The sequence below is a fragment of the Oryzias latipes genome, chromosome 4 (genome assembly GCF_053564925.1).
Source record: "Oryzias latipes strain Hd-rR chromosome 4, Olatipes_Hd-rR_3.1".
In the NCBI taxonomy this organism is placed as follows: domain Eukaryota; kingdom Metazoa; phylum Chordata; class Actinopteri; order Beloniformes; family Adrianichthyidae; genus Oryzias; species Oryzias latipes.
Window position 1 is genome coordinate 6,465,583 of NC_136240.1, and position 17,442 is coordinate 6,483,024.

Sequence of the window (17,442 nt, forward strand, 5' to 3'; positions counted from 1 at the left end):
GCTTTGAGAAACTAAAGTGTAGATTAGTATAAACCCCTTTTTGTCGTATTTTTTTCTTTTATTTATTTGTTACATTTAGTGTGTGTGGGGAAGGAGAGGGGAAGAATGTGAGGGGAGGGTGGAAGAGAGTAAAATGAAGAGAGGTGAGAAAGTGGTGGATACAAGCACTGATTTGACTAAGTTATTAATTTAAGCTGTAACAATTATACCAGATCTGCTGGAAAGACGAATGTTACATCAAAGGTGAAAATCTGACATGAAGATGAGCGAAAAATATCTGCTAAAGAGGCGGGGAACAGCTAAAGATTTTCTAAAAGTTCAATATTTTATATCCGTTATAAAGATTTAAAGCAATTCTGGTTCTTACTTGTTTTAGACATGAGAACAAAGGTTCTAAATGCCTACGAAATAAATACAAAATAAAGACAAAAGAAATTTGGTGTGTGTTTGAAAAAATTGCTCTTATGTATAAAAAATAACCAAGTATTATCGTTGTGTTAATTATGTTGTGCAAATCATTTTTAACAATCAAATCACACAAAAGGTTTTTTATTTATTTTTTCTGTTCAGGGGTATGTAGAAATTTAGTGATCTAATAGAACAAGTCCTCCCAAAATGTTGAAGTAAAAAGACCATCAAAAGAAAACAGATGTATAGTGCATTGAGGAAGTTTATGAAATAATCTAGTAGTAAATGAATAAAAAATAAACTAATGCATGATGTCTGACATTATTCCTTAGCCTTTGTGCTATCTTAGATGACCCCCCCCCCCCTTACATTGACGTGTTCTCCTACCATGACAAAGGTGGATAAAGGTGGAAAGATTTCATGTAATCCATGGACACCAGTGAAGATCACAAATCATTGAAGAAAAAAAGTTCAGAGCACTGTCTAGTGGGTCTAGATGACCCAACTCCCAATGGTAAAGTGTGTAGGATAGAACAAGGGTTACGGTTCAAATAAAGCAAATAATTTGCACCTTTTGATTACAGAAAAATGATAACTGCATTGATTATTTGTAATAGAAATTATCAAAGAAAACAATTAGGGTTCATATTTAGAATTTTCATCAGTTAAAACTAAGTAGTATAAAGAATTTGCTTGTGGTAAAAAAAAGAAAAAGAAAGAAAAAATGCTCCAGAAACGGTCAGTTTCATGTAACATACATTTTTTATTAATGTATATGTATATTAATACTCACAACTTCAAAGTCTGAAGAACATTTTTTTTTCTAGCTGGTTTCTTGCTACATGAAACTATTTTGATATTTACTGCATTAATCTAAGAAAAACTGTCCATAGAAATAATCTCTTATATGTCTGTGTACAGAACAGTGTTTAGATTAGGGATGTAAAAGATATCTATTGAAAAATGAAAGGAGTAACAGTAGTATCATTTAAAAACCACAGACATGAACAAGGTTTTGTTACAAAAAGAAAAAAAAAAAAGAGTATAAAAACGATCAAGAAGTTCATCTGTTTCTGGCAAACAGTCTTTTCTTGTTGTGTCTCTACCGTCTCTCTGTTTATGTGCATATGATGCAAACAAAAAACGTCCAATCACAAGCTCACGTCTACCAAGTCGGGTCCATTCCAGTCGGCTGAGGGTGAACAGCAGTGAGGGATGCGTGTTGTTAAACATTTGATGAGCCTTCCTTTTCCACAGGACTGCAAACAACACCAGAGTAAAATAACATGAAAAACATTTATTAACCACATAGAACAAACAGTCTAAAAGACCCAAAAGTTGTTAAAGCCTTTATGTCAAAGACATTGGGTTTTTGTAGTTTATAATAAAAAGTGCCAGTTGGAAAAATTAAGCTTCTCTATTACAAAGCACGTCTTAGTATTTATAGTCTTAAATGCCAAACGAATGATAAATATCTAGGTTGCGTCCGCTTAGGTAAAAGAATTGGACTGTATGGCATCGCCACAAAGCCAGTTGAATCTTTTATGCATCGCCTCGTGGAGCATGAATGGAGATGCTTGTTGAAGGATGAGAGACACACAACCCTGGTTTACGTGGATGGATTTAAAAAGAGAAATGGATTCCACACCATGGAATACTGTCATGTTTACATTCAATAACAATCGTAGAAAAAGAATGACAGCGCACCATAAAGTCACAATGATAGAAAATGTCACCTTTGAACTGGTTTCCTGCATTTCCGTTTTTAGTCAATTTGATACGACTGGAGGATCGTATTTGATACAAAGAGTATTTTATTTTGAAATTCGTTTATATTCATTGCTGCCAGAAGTAGACAAAATCCACTTAAAATTTATTGAAAAATATAACAATGTTTAAAGTCAATTACTCTACACAGTTAAGTTACATTTTATAAACAAATAGCTTAATGGCCAAAAAAGCATAAAGTACTTTTCTCCTTCAGAACCCAGCGCTCCCTGGGTTCTGGTTAGTAAGAAAATGGCCTAAATGGCTCTTTTTGCATTAAAGTTTGCAGATTCCTGCTTTATATGAAGTTCATAAAATATCATAATGTAGAATAAATAAACTAAATTAATATAGAATGTCAGACATTTTTCAAGGTTCAAATGAAGCAAAAATGAGAGGCAATACTCTTTCCAGAATCAGTGAAATATTACAAAAAAGATATATTTAGTATTTCCATTATGTCTCATAAAAATTTGGAAAACCCTGTAAGAGAAAAATATGTATATATTTTTTAATTTAGAGGTATACAAGTATTTCATTTGTCTGTAGTAAACAAAATAAAATAAAATAAAAAATGTTGAAGAAATGATCGATTTCTTCTAACATTCCTGCATTAATAATAACAGCTTCAAAGACTGAAAAACATTATTTATTATCAGCTGGTGTTTTGCTACATGACAGTGATTTTCGTATCTATGGCATTCATCTAAAAAAGGAAAAACATAGAAACTGCCCACAGAAACAATCTTTTTCTGCATTAACGGCGTCATAACACAACCTCACAGTAAACAACAAAGCAGGAAAAAAGATTGTAAAGTGTCTTCTTGACTCAGAACACATCCCAATGTCTGATCATGTTCTAAATAACTGCTGGGATTTTTTATAAGAACAGCCTTTAGTGAATGTAGTCTGGGCCAGCATGTTAAATGTTGCTTCACAAAATTGGTGCAAGAAACCAAACTAACCTTTTTGACGGACTTTTACCTCTTTGTTTGGCTAGAAACTGACTTTTTAGAAGAGAGAAAAAAAATGCCTTTGTTCAGGTAAGCATTTTGAAATAGATAAAAAACTAAAGTGTACTTTCATTTGTAAAAAAAAAATGTATTCTTACTGTTAAAAAAAAGGAAATGCTTCTTTTGTCAACCTTTTTTACTTCTACGTGTTCCATTTTGGTGTGAAGCAGTTACTCTATATGACCACTAGATGGCAGAAAAGGTGTTGCATCGCAGCAGACAGAAAGTTAGCAGGGGTTTAGCTCAAACACAACAGGAACAATAAATAGAGGAGTGTGTGTGTGTTTGTGTGTGGGTGGTGTGTGTGTGTGTGTGGGGGGGGGGGGTGTTAGTGACTCAGTGCATGTGAGTGTAAACATAATCCAAGTGGACGCGGTGCTGCTCGGTAAGGAGTCCCGTTTGGGAGTCAGTCTCATTTCTCTCTGAGGAGGTGCAGCACAACAGCCTTCAGGTAGTGTCCGAAGGCGCAGACGGCAGCCAGCAGCCAGTGGGAGTGGAAGCTGGGGTCCGTGTTCACCACACATTTGGTCATGTCCACCTGAGAGGGAACGATCAGGACGGATGAGTCATCGTGTTTATTTTACACTTCTCTTCAAGAATGGTTGCAGACAATTTAAGAGCTCACTGAACAATTTAAAAGACGGAAATAAAATGGATTAAGGTCCGGTCTCTGTCTGAATGAATGATCAGTCTTCACTTAACCCTTGTGCTATCTTAGATGACCCCTCCCTTACTTTGACGTGTTCTCCCTACCATGACAAAGGTGGATAAAGGTGGAAACACCTCTTAATGAAGAATAGTTGTTTCTCCACTTTGCCTTTGGTTCACAGTCAGAGAGGACAGAAATCAAGATGAGAATAACTATCCAACATCCCAGAATGAGTTAAAAACAAAGATTGAATACACCTGAGGTCAGGTGAGGGTTTTTTATGGGGGAAAAGAGCAGCAACCAGAGGAGGCAACAAAAGAAAAAGAAATCAAAATAAATGACCTTTTTTTTAAAATATAAAAAATGGACTAAATAAAAGCAATTGTTTAAACAAAGCATTTCATCTTCAGAGATCTGCATCTCAGACTCTGCCTCAGGAAGCACATTTGTTGCTATTTGTTGTCTTATTGTACTATGTAAAGATTGGGACGGGTAAATGCGTGTTAAAGCCCCACTCCCATCATCTTTTGATCTATTTTCTAAGCGTTCCCAGTCGTCTAATAATGAGGATTATGCAGTTTTTATCCAAAATCAAAGAACCTGTGTTGTTTCACTTTTGCATCAGTGATGTCAGGATAGAAGTGCACAGAGGCAGCACAGAAGTTCTGGAGGGATGATGAGGATGATGAGGATGATTTGGGTTTGTTGGACATTTAGCTGTTTCTTCCACATCCGTCTGACAGACTAAACATTGAAGGAAAACCATCCCTTCAATGAGCTGCTGCTGGATTATCCGCTTCCTTTTCCACAATCATTCTGCCTTTAGTCTTGCCACATGATGTTACTCTCCAGATCTGAAGACCTGGAAGGAGCAAGTCATCTGTCATTGTGTATTTATAGGAAGCCCTAAACTCCATGAAGGATGTTTACTTTTTCATGTTGCTGCAGGCTCTAATTTATTACAATAGGGCTGCACGATATGAGGAAAACTCGCGATTTGTGATCAACAGTGCGATGAAGATATAACTTCCGATACATGAACAAATCCCAAGATCATTTCCATTTTACTGCAACAGTTTAATTTAAATAAGAGTCAACATAACTTAAATTATGCTCCAAATGACCCTCGTCCACACAGGAGGTGAACATCTAACATAAAAAGGCTCCATCTGATTGGTCAAATGCATAAATGGATTTATTTGATACGTTAAATACTTCAAGCTGCCATAAGATTGTTTTAGCACAGTATTGTAATTTTTGCCATGTTTTGCGAATTGCATATTGCACAGCTGGATATTGCGATAATGATAAATTAGCCATAGATTGTGGAGGCCTAGTATTAGAGGAGTTTCTGGTGACAGTTATGTTTTCTCTGACTTCTGCTGCACTGCTTTAACTCTGCGTGCTCAGAGGTTGAAGCTGCATGGATGCTTTGTTTAAGCCCCCCCCCCCCCCCCCTCGTCTTTTGATGTATTTTGAACGCGTTCCCAGTCGTCTCTTCTTATTTATGAATACGCTGCTTTTAGCCAAAATTCTTAAAACCCGCGTTGTTTTCTAGGACATAGTTTCTGCAGAGCAGCAGGGGTTCATTAGAAATTCACCTCTGAGTTGTGGTGCGGAGCAACCCCTTCCCCCCTTCCCCTCCCCGTTGCAGGGAGCTGAGAGCAGGAAGCTTGTGGCCCGCCCACCCAGCATATTTTTGACGTCACAAATACGCTCTTTTCCAAACGTCATTTTTCAGTTTGCTCCTTGCTCACACTGGTTTACAATTTAAAAAAAACGCAGAAATGCCATTTTAATGCTAATTAACATGTCCTCCATCATCAGAGAAATGCCACAAGAACACGCCAATGATAACTGCAACTCACCCCCTCCCTGCTTGTCCTCGGCTTCCCAACCCCCTCCCTACCTCCTCTGTGAGCTGCCCGAAAGATGTGCCTGGCTCACGGAGCTGCACCTGATGGACAGACTCATGGGGGGCCCCCCACTCCCATCCACCACCGTTTCTCCCCTGAGCCTCATGTACTGTGTCTTTGTCTGAATACGTGCTATTTGTGTTTAAACGGTGTAGTTTTTTTCTTGTATCAACACATTGTACGCAGTGTAGGGATACGACTTTTTTTTGTCACCAAACCCAACCCCCGGCCCTCTTTGTGGTCCATCTGCATGCTATACAAAGGTGCGCCGGCGCAGGTCATCTAAGGCGCTCGGCTGCATTGACCTCAGTAACCTCTCGAGATGTGTGTGTGTATCCTTAGTTGCTGTTTGTCTGACCTTCTTCATCGAGATGTACTGGAACTGAGTTTCTCCTTGTTGGGATTAAATAAAGTTTTCATTTCATTTCATTTCAACAAACATTATTACATTCATTGGAGTGGATGTTCAAGTGTCACGATCAGATCAACAATCGGCATAACCCACCTATCTCCATCGGAAATAAATTTTGATCCGAACGAGTCTGATCGCATGAGGTTCCATTTGTGCCAAAAATATGTTTTTGTGTCCGCTGTCTATGTCTTTGGTCCAAAACGAGTTCATTAGACAGTGGACTCAAAATGGAACCTCCTATGATCGGGGCAGAGTATTCCGAACGGCATGTCTACATAACGCATTCTTCACTCCGATTACTTTTGTCCCTGTAAGCACAGCTAGTGCATCATCTCCTCCACAGCTTCTTATGCGTGCTTTGCTGTCTGTTGCAGACGTGGGCCCTCAGAGCAGAAACGTCTGAGTTTGGCCCCCGACACAGAGCCGCTGCTCCCTCGTTTGTCCTTGTGAGGTCGGTTCTAAAATTCAGAGCTCTTCATTTCCTCACACGTCAGTTCCCTACAGGCGCATTTCCATCTCTCTGTCGCCTCACCTGCTGTTCTACTTTGAGTCTACAGAACTTTATCCGACTGCTTTTTCCACTCACGGGTCTCCACAGAGTCTGACCCAGGGCTCTGCAACCTGAGGGATGGGGCCACAAGCGGCTCTTGGCCCCTCCATTGTGTCTCTCTGGTTAAAGACAATGTAATGTTTTTCATTTAAAAAACGTAATGTACCGGTAGCTTTTTGGACTTTTAAAAGTTGCATCAAGGGAAAAAAACAGTCAATAAGTCAAACTTGAAGCATTGAGTAGTATGTACATATGTATATATACTGTACATAAATATGTACACAAATGAAAGGACTATTTTTAAATGAATCTGATTGGCTCTTTAATTGTTGAAGGTTGTAGACCCCTGGTCTAATTTGTCCACATTCCTGACAAATTAGTCTGCATTTAAGGAAAAACTCGTGTTTCTGGTTTTGGAAAGAAGAATGAGTCTATGAGGTTATCTCTGGATGGTTATCTCTGCAAAAAGACTTCCTTTGGGTTCACAGTTTGATTCAGTTTATGATTTGATTCCTTTTATTGGATGGTCATCCAGCTGATGACCATCATTTGAGCCTGTGCATTTTGGATGCAGAGCCCTTGGATGAGCAGAACTTGGAGATTGTCTCCTCCATTCTGAGTGAAGCACATTTGGCTGAATTCCTCTGTTGTTTGTTGAAGTGACTCATCAGTTTGGTGGATTTGTATTATATTACTATAAATATGGAAACAGCACTTGTAAAATAAATGTGCGCCCTTATTTTGGTAAACTTTGAGCTTTGTTCTTGCTGTGTTTTTTTTTCTTCCAGCGATTGTTTTTGTTACTTCAATAGCTAGAATCCACGACTTTCTAGTTTTTTGTCTTAACTATTGATTTCAATCTAAAAAATGGAAGATTTAATTATAGCATCAAACTTCCTCAGAAAAGCTGGGTTTATTTTTGATGTGGAGAAACATGAGAACCGCTTACCCAGCCTCCTCTCTTTTTCAACCACACGGTCAGACTCTTGCGGGCAAACTCCCCCATGCAGTCCACAATGGTGTGGACCATTGCCGGGTGACCGTGGCGGACGCAGTCCACAGCCAGAGCCCCTGCCACCGCATACAAGGAAACCACCTTCCCCCACGTGATACCTGAGGGGAGACATGCGAGATCATCACATGGACACCTCGGCAGTGGTGAGAGGGAAGGGGGAAGCTCTTCTGTCTGCCAGAATGAAGAAACCCCAAACGCCCAGGCAGCTGATGCAAATGAGGGACCAACCGTCTGCAGGTAAAGCTGAAGACCGTGTCAGAAAACTGTTCCCCGCCTCTGAGTTTAGGGTCATTTGATCTCACTAAAGAAGATCGGGTTTCCCTCTAACAAGTAGATTTGCTCAGCAATCATCTCGACTGCCTACATTGTTCTCTGCTTCTGCAGAGTAAAGGAGAACACCCGATCATGACGAAGGACCCCCAACTGAAGGATTTGAGGTCAGGTCAGGTCGGAACCATTTTCATCTAAAGCCAAATGCAACCATTTCAATGACAGAAAAAATGTCCTGTTTGGAATAAAAGCCTTCAGTGCATCATCAGACGTGTTTTTCATGGATCTGCAGTCAAGATAATCAGATCCATGTGTCCATAAATAAGCGTATCCTTACGTTCCACAGAAACCCCTGCTTTGGTGGAAACCCAACAGATTCCTCCGATAAAAAGCTTCTGCTCCAGTTTTCTGTCATTTCTTGGAGTGGATTCTGCAGCAGGTCTGCAGAATCCTCACATGGCTGCTAGCAGACACTTATGAGGGATTTGTACACTTCAGCTTTTATTTCTGGACTTTCAAACAAACTCGGGTTTGTCCCAGAAAGAGCAACTTGCTCCTCAAAACCTAAAACTGAAGACAATTATGACACATTTAGTCCTATGTGGATCTTGATGAATAAACAACTTCAACAATGCTCCTCTCTGAGGAGAAATCTGCAGAAGATCACAATTTCTTTTTTAGTTCATGTTAGGACGTTTGTGGCAGTGATTCTGTTTTTCACTAATTCTTCCTAAATGTTTCCAGGCTAAACGCTCCTGGTTTGGTTTGATTCTGAGGTCTTTGTCTTTCTAATGGTTTCATAAACAGTTTTTTTTTTGATGGAAAGCAGAAGCTGCAGAAACAAAGAGGAGCAGAGCTGGTAGAGGGCTTCAGTAAACATGCCGTCATTCATGGGAAAACAAAGAGGCGCTCTTCTGTTGAACTTCATCCATGTGCCTCACGTCTCTGAACTTTCAAAGCAGAGCTCTCTGCCAGGAGTCAGACTGAAGCTGCCGTTTATCAGCAAGAACGTCGCCTGTGACCACTGTCAGACTGTGGTCACAATCTGCAGACGCTCAGGACTTCCTCTTCACGCCTGTCGTCTCTCAACCCACTGATCCGTTTGCTCCTGAACTAGTTTGGCGTTCTCTGCCGCATTCAGGGGGATCCATCTTCACCAGAAACCCACAACGTCAGATTTCAGGTGGTAAATTTCCCCATCTCTGTCTTACAATTGCTCAACTCGGAAAGAACGCAGGGACAGGACTAACCTGCTTTTGTCCCGTTTGGTGTTTTATCATCTCCCTGCAGCAGATTCCCTGAAGAGGAAACTGGCTCAAATTCACGGCGGAGCTCTTTTGGGGGAGGTCCAAACCGCCACTAATAATCACTCAGGCTGGAGACAGGTTAACCTAATATGGACCGAGTTCTTTCCCCCCACAGTCCCCCTGCTGGGATCATTTACAGCACCAAAATGAGGCTAATGAGGTCCGCCCACGAGGGAGGCATTTACATGAAAGAAGAGGCAGAAGTTGTGCAACAATTAAATGAATAAGCACAACAGCAAAAATAAAACATGTTCCCCAACATTTCAATAACTTTTTAAGTTCCTCATTCTCAGTGAGATGCAGAGGAACTTCCAAAAAAGGTCAAACTTCCTCCAATTCAGGTTTGTCGGCTGAGGGTTTGCAGGAGGAGGACCGGACCTACCAGTGGAGAAGATGTCTGCGGCCACAGCCAGGAAGGCGTCCGACACGATGCTCTCTGACGCCACGGTGATGTTCAGCTGGCGAGCGACGTTCCTGTACACATTGGGCCGAAGGTACTCCAGCTCCTCGCCTGAGAAAACATGAAGCAGTTCCTTCACGGCCCGTCAGGACCTTCAGATCCCCCTCAGAACAAACGCAGAACGTGTGTGAAACGGACTCCATGCATGCAGATGTTTGCCTCCAGATGGGAGAGTCGTCAAACTTTTATTACAACTCTGTGAACACCTTAAGGTGGCCTTAAATGATTAGAAAACAGTGGCTGGGATAGGCTCCAGCAACCCCGTGACCCCAAAAAGGGTTAAACAGGTTCAGGAAATGGACGGATGGATTATCTAGTCTCCTTTCTATTCAGGTTAACTTCTCACACTGACTTTTACAAAACTCAAGACCGGGAGACGTATTTTCAATAGATTTTAACCCTTTCAAAATGAAAAAGTATTTGAATATTAATCCTGAAAATGTTACATAGTGATGTGACAAAGCAGTGCAGAGTCAATCTAACCTTTTTTTTTCTTCCCCAGATTATATAAAAAAGAGAATTTTAGTTCATCTTTGGCTCAGCTTTCATGCATATCTGCATCTAAACGAGACAGACAGACCAACATCCTCATCTGAAGTCAAGCAGTATTCTTCTCTGGGAGAAAAAAAAGACCTTCAGACTTTAATACCAAACTTGGTTCTGTTTGCTTTTGGATTTTTCCACAGAATTTCCTTCTCCTCACCTCATGTGAAGGTGAGCTGGAGACACAAGTTCAGACTGAGACAAGTCTCAGTTTCTGGGAAAACTCCCAGCAAGAAAACATGTTTCAATCCTGCAGAAGAGTTCCCCAAGAATAAAAGGCTTTCTGGAAGCAGAAGGGAATCCTGCATCGCATTTCTGACTAATGAGGCCTGCGGGGCTGCAGGCAGTTTCACTTATAGCAGAATGCTCTCTATCTGCTGACACTTTTCGCGCATGGATCCACTAAAATTGACATTTTCTGTCATGAATTTGAGGTTTTTGGTTTTCAAAATGAGACGCAGTGACGTAGTTTTTGTTTATTTTGTCCTAAATAAGTTAGTTTTCAGACAGTGTAATGAAAACCGTTCAAAACAGCAAAAAAACGTGTAAATAACATCAAAGAAACACTGCTGTTAATCTCAGAGACTCACCCAACCACAGGAGGACCGAAGACACCTCCCCGAGCGCACCGCCTGCGCCAGCCTGCGCGTGCTCGGGTTTGGACCAACCGATGCCGGCTCGGTTCAGCCTGGAGTGGATGTACTCTCTGCACAGCGCTTTGGCCTGCGACACCAGCTCCTTGTCAGTGGGGGAGCGGTCGAAGACTTCGGCCGCAAACACGGAGGAGCGGCGCAGCATCTCCATGCTCCTCTCATCTGCGTCAGCGCAGCGCGGAGCCGCCTAGCGCGCAGCGCGCAGACAGCCGCCGCCGCCGCCGCCGCGCGCCTCACACACAATCACCTCTGGAGATTATCCTGCAGAACAAACACGCGGATTAACCACTTCTTCTGATCGCTGCAAAGCCTCAGGGGTCACGTTTGTCTGGATCTCCGAGAGAGGCCGCCTGGACAGTCAGTGAGAGGGAACCAACCCGGCAGCTCTGTGATCAGCGCAAGAAAAAGTTTGGATCATCTTAAATTTACCAGAGATGCCGCTCAACCATCAGAGAGGGGTGGGGGTCCTATCTTCAGTCTGAAAGAAAAATTCTTTGAAGTTTTAAGTTTGAAGCCTTTGGAGAAAGATCCCTCCGGTGCGCCTCTGACAGCCTTTCCTTCTAAGGGCACTTATTGTGGAGGCTGGGGGTGGGGTTAGGAGAGCCCCGCCTCTTGGCTCTCATTTTCACCTCCACGCGTGCACGCAGGACGCGCACATGAACGCTGGATCTGACCCAGTGCTGTGTCAGCCGTGAATCAATAATCGGGTTTATTACAGGTGTGCCTGCAGGTAAATCACACTCCCCCGTTTCCCAGCGTTCCTCTTACGCGCAGGAGGAGAGGCAGAGCTGAGCGGCTGAAGGCCTGAGCGGGATTCACTCTGGCAACCCCACAGGCCCTCATGCTTTCCAAAGCCAGGCTGCTCACCATTAACCTCTGGCGCAGGTCAGGTCCATCATTTTAGATTTTAGATTTCCTCATAAGGTCTCGTCTTATTAGACAATGAAAATAGTCTGTCAACTGCTTTGGTAACGTTCACCATCATATGGGTGAAGACCAGCAGCCTGGGGGTTGGGGGTGTTCAGCCTTAGCTGGACTAATGACCTCATGATGGGTTTTTGTTTTGTTTTAACCTATCCTGTCCAACAGCTGAGCAGACAGACAGGAGCTGAAGGCGTCTTGTGTTGGACATATTTTACTGTTACAACAGGGATTTAAGCATCTTATGACACACGAGGTGTGTATTTGTATAAACCCCTTTTGTAATTCATGCTATTCTTGATTCATATCCTTTTGTATCCTTTTTCTTTTTGTTGGACCGGACAGAGAAGAAGAGGAAAGGATGACAGTGGGTCAGGGCACAGAAGAAAATGAGAGTTAAGGAAACGTGAAGGATGATGTCAGAGGTGGTGGTGCTGTTGGTGTGTGTGTGGGGGGGGGGGGGGGGGGATGCTGGAGGGTTATCATCATTACTGTCTGGTGTAAATGTTTGTCAAAAGGGGCGGGGCCTGTTCACACACATATTCATGATGTTTGTAACAGCAGCCTGATTGTGTTCACCCACTTTTCCTGTAATTATCTTTCTTTAGTTTTAATGAAACGAGTTTGCATAACTTGAACTCTGAACAGGAAGAGCCAAAGAAGTCCACCAAACCAAGTTAACACAACACCTGAAATGTCTGTTTTTCGTGCTGCACAGCTGTCTGCTGGTTCCTCTCATCACCTATGACCTTTGTAAACCATCTTATCAAACCATTTTTACTCTGCTCAGGCTTCCTTTTCTGGAAGAACTCAAACTAAAACTTCCATGTAGCCTAAATCAGGCGGAGTGTTAATGCCAGAGGTTGCACGGTGGTGTAGTGGTTAGCACTCATAGTGTGAAGGTCCTTGTTTAACTCCCGGCTGGGTTCTCTCTATGTAGACTTTGCTTGTTCTCTTCATGCATGTGGGGGTTTTCTGGACACTTCGGCGTCCTTCCACAGTCCAAAAACATGCTTCATAGGTTAACTGGTGTCTCTAAAATTGCCCCTAGGTGTGAGAGTGTGAATGTGGCCCTGTGACAGGGTCAACTCCGCCTTCATCCAAAAGTGGCTGGGATAGGCTCCAGCAACCTGGTGACCCGAAAGGAATTCAGTGAGTTCTGTAGATGGATGGATGTTCATCCCATGAAAAGTTGTGGGTTTCCACCTTTCGACATATCCTTTCAGGGCCTGCCACAGCCAATCAGCTTTCACTGACTCACACAGGTGGTTTGGCAGAGATTTTTACACCTGATGCCTCTCCTGACACAACCCTGGGTTTTATCGGGGCTGGGAACCGGCACAGGGAGACCCGGATATGCGCCCCCTTGTAGCTAGATAGTGAGGCAATAGTGTAAAGAGTTAATGCCATCAAAAGAAAAAGAGGCGACAAATATTTGATAGGAGGAATGAAGCATTGCATCTTTGGATAAACATGAACAAAGTAAGTGATTTGTTAAAGCAGATTGACTTTTTTGGGGGATTGTTGGAGCGTTTACGCTTTTGTCCTGGACCGTTTCAACTTGGATTGGAAAAACGTCCTCTTTTGTGTGGGGTTCTGCAGGGCTCAGATTTACTGGATTTGTTTTGGGTTTACTCTACATTCACTGCAACTTGAGGCATCCTGACTGTACACTGATTCACAACGGTGGAGGGTCCAGAACATTTTTACTGAGGCAGCCAAGACTGCAGAAAAAGAGCCAGCGACAGAGTTGTTGACAAACTCCAACCAGAGCAACTGCAATTCAATTGAAATACCTACAAATGACACAAAAAGAAGGCTTGCATTCCTGTATTACTTCACCAGAAAATGTGTAGAAAGTTACCACGAAAAGCCAAAACAACTTCAATTGAGGATTATACTAATGAACCCAATAATGGCCCTGCAACAGACTGGTGACCCGTTTAGGGTGAACCCCACTTTCACTCAACAGTAGATGGATAGGCTCCAGCAACCCAGTGACCATGAAAGGGACTCATCAGGTTCTGAAAACAGGAGAATGGATGAAAAAAAAAACAAATATCATGAACTAAAGTCAGTGTTTAGTCGTGTTGTTGTGCTTTGAGCTAAATAAAGTTTATAATCAGAGACGTCCCACAGACCTCTTTACTGATGTATATCAAACGTACATCGATTCCTTTTATCTGACTACAGTCTGATCTGAATCAGTGAGTGTCCACGTGTGGCTTGATAGATTTAAACCACATCTGACTGAAGCCAACGCCGTTTTTGGTTCTGGTTCCACCAGTGGTGGGCCCTCTTCTCCCAGACCAGACTGTGTAACAGCGTCTCTCACACATGAACCTGAATGATCTGGTTTCTCAGGAAACCCGATTACAGCAGTGAGCAGACCCCCACTCCTCCACCTCCCCATCCCTCTGAAACTTTGAGGATCAGCACACATTTGTCGTAAAGAAGTTTCCTTCAGCCGCTTTGCAAAAGCAGAACAGAAGTTTTTATTTTCTTTTAACCAAGTTAGCATCTAAATATTTTTAAAAGCATCTCAACTCTTCCGGGTTATCAGAACCAACAGAAGGTGTTCAGACTTCAGGAACCTTCAGTGTTTTTGACCTGAACAATGGAGAGTGAGAGTATTCATCCACCATCAAAAAGGACTATGAAACGTAAGGTAAAGGGAGAACCGAAATAAGTTCCAGAGATGTTGGTGCTGCAGGAGTCAGTCCCGGCCTGCCCAGCCTCAGCGCCTGCATGCAGCCGGCTGTTCAAACGCCCTCCCAGTCTGTCAGGGAGGGAAGCCAAACGTTGTTTACCCACTCTGACACACTAATCCAGGGATAAGAAGCTGTTATGACAGGGTTTCTGTCACAGCAAGCTGGGGATCCTGAAACTGAAAGTTTTCAGTGAGCGGAGAAGCTGAATCCCATCAGACCCCAAATACAGGGCTTTCATTTCTCTTAAACACAGGGGCAGCGGAGCGTGACCCGCACCCTCCTTCACGTCCCACAGACCGGGACGTCCCGGCCACAGACGGCTGCTGATGGCGTGTCTGGGGAAGCCTCCACGCCCGCTGCTGAAGCTGTGTGGACATGCCTGAGGAATGCCCTGCTTTGTTTACCACTCGCAGGTCCTTCCATCAAACACACGCGTGTGCTACTTGAACCCGCATTCTAACATTGAGAGGCACAAAAATCAAGTTTCGCTTCAGTTTCAAAGACTTACTAATAACACATGTAGGTCAAACACTTTTCCTTGGAGCAAACAATGAAGGAACTTGAATTGTATTTTGCCTTAAAAAGCACACGCATGACGATAAACTCGACACTAACAGTATTTGTGTTGGTGGAGAATCTTCAGGTGTGTTGACAGTTTAGCCCTCCTCACAACACAACTGAAAATCTGCATTCGAATGAAAGAAAAATGAGAAGAATTTGGATTGGGGGGGGGGGGGGGGTCTGCTGTGAACCTGTGACAGCCTGAAGCAACAGTCTTGACACACAATCCCTCCACAACAATGGCAGACGCTCAGACAGGAATGAGATGGGGCTCCGTGCTGACAAAGGTGGATCCTTAATCTGCTCTCCTGCTTTAGGAATGACAAAGGAAAAGAGAAAGGAGGCGGGGCTAACTCTTAGACCACCAGAACACACGCTGTGATTGAAATGTGGGTCTACAAAAAGAGCCGTTTACAGTTGTCTGCTTTGTTACGTCACTTCCTGTTTTGGGTTCTTAATTGGACTCCTTCCTGTTGTTGTTTGTGAGGAGTTTTTGATCAGAGTGTCAAGACACGTCGAGGGGAAAGCTCCACTCAGCAAAGCCACACCTGAAGAGAATCCACAGACGAGTTTTCTCCAGCGGATGAGAGGTCCAGGTGCGTCTCACCTGACTGCACGTCAAAGACCTCGACTGAACCTTTAAAGAAGATTTAGCAGATCCAAGCATTTGAGGAAGGACTCAATACACACACACAAACAAAAAGAATTAAGAGTAAAAATTAAAAAGTATTCATTATAGTACAAGTATAAAAAGGGGACAAAAAATGATCAAGTATCATAAACTTAAAAAACAAACTATTGCAGACTAAAAAACGTAATAGTATAAAAAGGGCGACCTCAAAATAGGGCACTGGTATCTAAGTGGGGTGGACCTCAAATCAGTGAGAGTTCAGAGGATTTTCTTATTTGAAGACGATAAATAAAAGCATAGATGGATCAAATGTCCCAGCAAAGCCTGGAGAGTAGTAACTCTTGCAGACACAAACAAACTGCTGGTGCTGCACCGCCGTGGCTGAATGTAACCTTTAGGGCATCATTGTAGGCCACCTGTAGCTTCCTCATGCTGGATATCAAATATCAAAGTTTAAAAGCAGGAAAATTTAATGTCCCGTCACCCTATGTACGACAAATCAGCACCGCACTTTGACTGGAACTGCAGAAAATATTCTTGATAAATTCAGAACAGATATTTAAAAGTTGTTGCAATCCGGAGCTGCTGGGACTAAAAACAACTAAATCATCTGCATACTTTTGATGATTTACCCTAAAAGCACCAACCATGCAACCGGTATTACATGCATTCAGATCCGGTCATCTACATACAGGTTAAACAGAAGTGGGGGTAAAATACCTCCTCGTTTTACCCCGTTGGTCACAGCAAACGGAGAAGAGACACCTGATCCCCACCTAACCATCATTGTCTGATGGGTATACCAGACGGCTAGCAGTCTTTTTGCATCTTCATCAAACATTTGGCATAATTTACCCTGTCAAAGAAACAAAACACATCAGTACAGATGAACCATCTTGTCTGCACTTATTAACAATTTCTTTTAACGCAAATATGCAAATGTTTGTCCCACGTTGAGCTTTAAAACTAAACTGATTATCAGCAGATGAGTTAAATTAGTCCATTGTTTGAGATGAAATTCTTTCCAAAACCTTCTAGAAGACCCTGGCTAATGCGATGGGTTTATAATTGAGTCAAGCTTGCCTGTCTTGTTTTTCATCACAGACACCATCAGGCTGTCAATTCCAATCCATCAACAAGACGGATCACAGAAAACTTCAGCTCCAGGAAAATACCAGACAAGAAACTTGTCAACACAAAGAAGTTAGTCTACTTTTAAAATGTAATATTTGTGTAAAATATACATGTTTTAGGAAAAAAAATAGATGTTTCGGTTTAATTCCCACACTGTAAAAAACAGCCCCTTAGAAATGTCTAAAACTCCAACCCCATTGAAGGAAAATTTTAAATGATTTTACCAAGAATTCTAATTTTAAGAAATAATTTCCAGTCACTAAGGCATTCTAACTTATACTGAGTAGTTTGCTGTTGAAAAACTTTCTTGATGAGAGGATTTTCCAATCAAGACAGGTTTTTTTTCTTTTAGATTCCAGTTTTTACAGTTCTGTACTTTTTATTAAGGAATTATGGACATCAGAGAAGCAGCCTAATGTCTGGCAGTTTGAGGAACCGTGAAGGAGCTCAACTTCTTTCTTATGTGGAGTAACTTTATTTAAAAAAAAAAAAAAGAAAACACAGGAAAATGAAGCCACAAA

General features: G+C 42.2%; 1 protein-coding gene across 2 annotated transcripts; it reads right to left on the reverse strand.

Moving 5' to 3' along the window:
• Window positions 1-1,151: 1,151 nt before the first annotated feature.
• On the reverse strand, window positions 1,152-11,550 carry boka (BCL2 family apoptosis regulator BOK a). Of its 2 annotated transcripts, none has more exons than XM_078945669.1 (5): window positions 11,393-11,550; window positions 10,901-11,224; window positions 9,690-9,818; window positions 7,665-7,828; window positions 1,152-1,667 (listed from the first exon to the last, which is right to left on the reverse strand). In XM_078945669.1, the coding sequence occupies exons 2-5, from the start codon at window positions 11,112-11,114 to the stop codon at window positions 1,560-1,562; spliced, it is 615 nt and encodes a 204-aa protein (XP_078801795.1). In that variant the 5' UTR covers window positions 11,115-11,224; window positions 11,393-11,550; the 3' UTR covers window positions 1,152-1,559. The 2 variants fall into 2 exon arrangements, with proteins under 2 accessions (XP_078801795.1, XP_023809792.1); XM_023954024.2 differs by lacking the exon at window positions 1,152-1,667 and adding an exon at window positions 2,809-3,726.
• Between the last annotated feature and the right edge of the window lie 5,892 nt (window positions 11,551-17,442).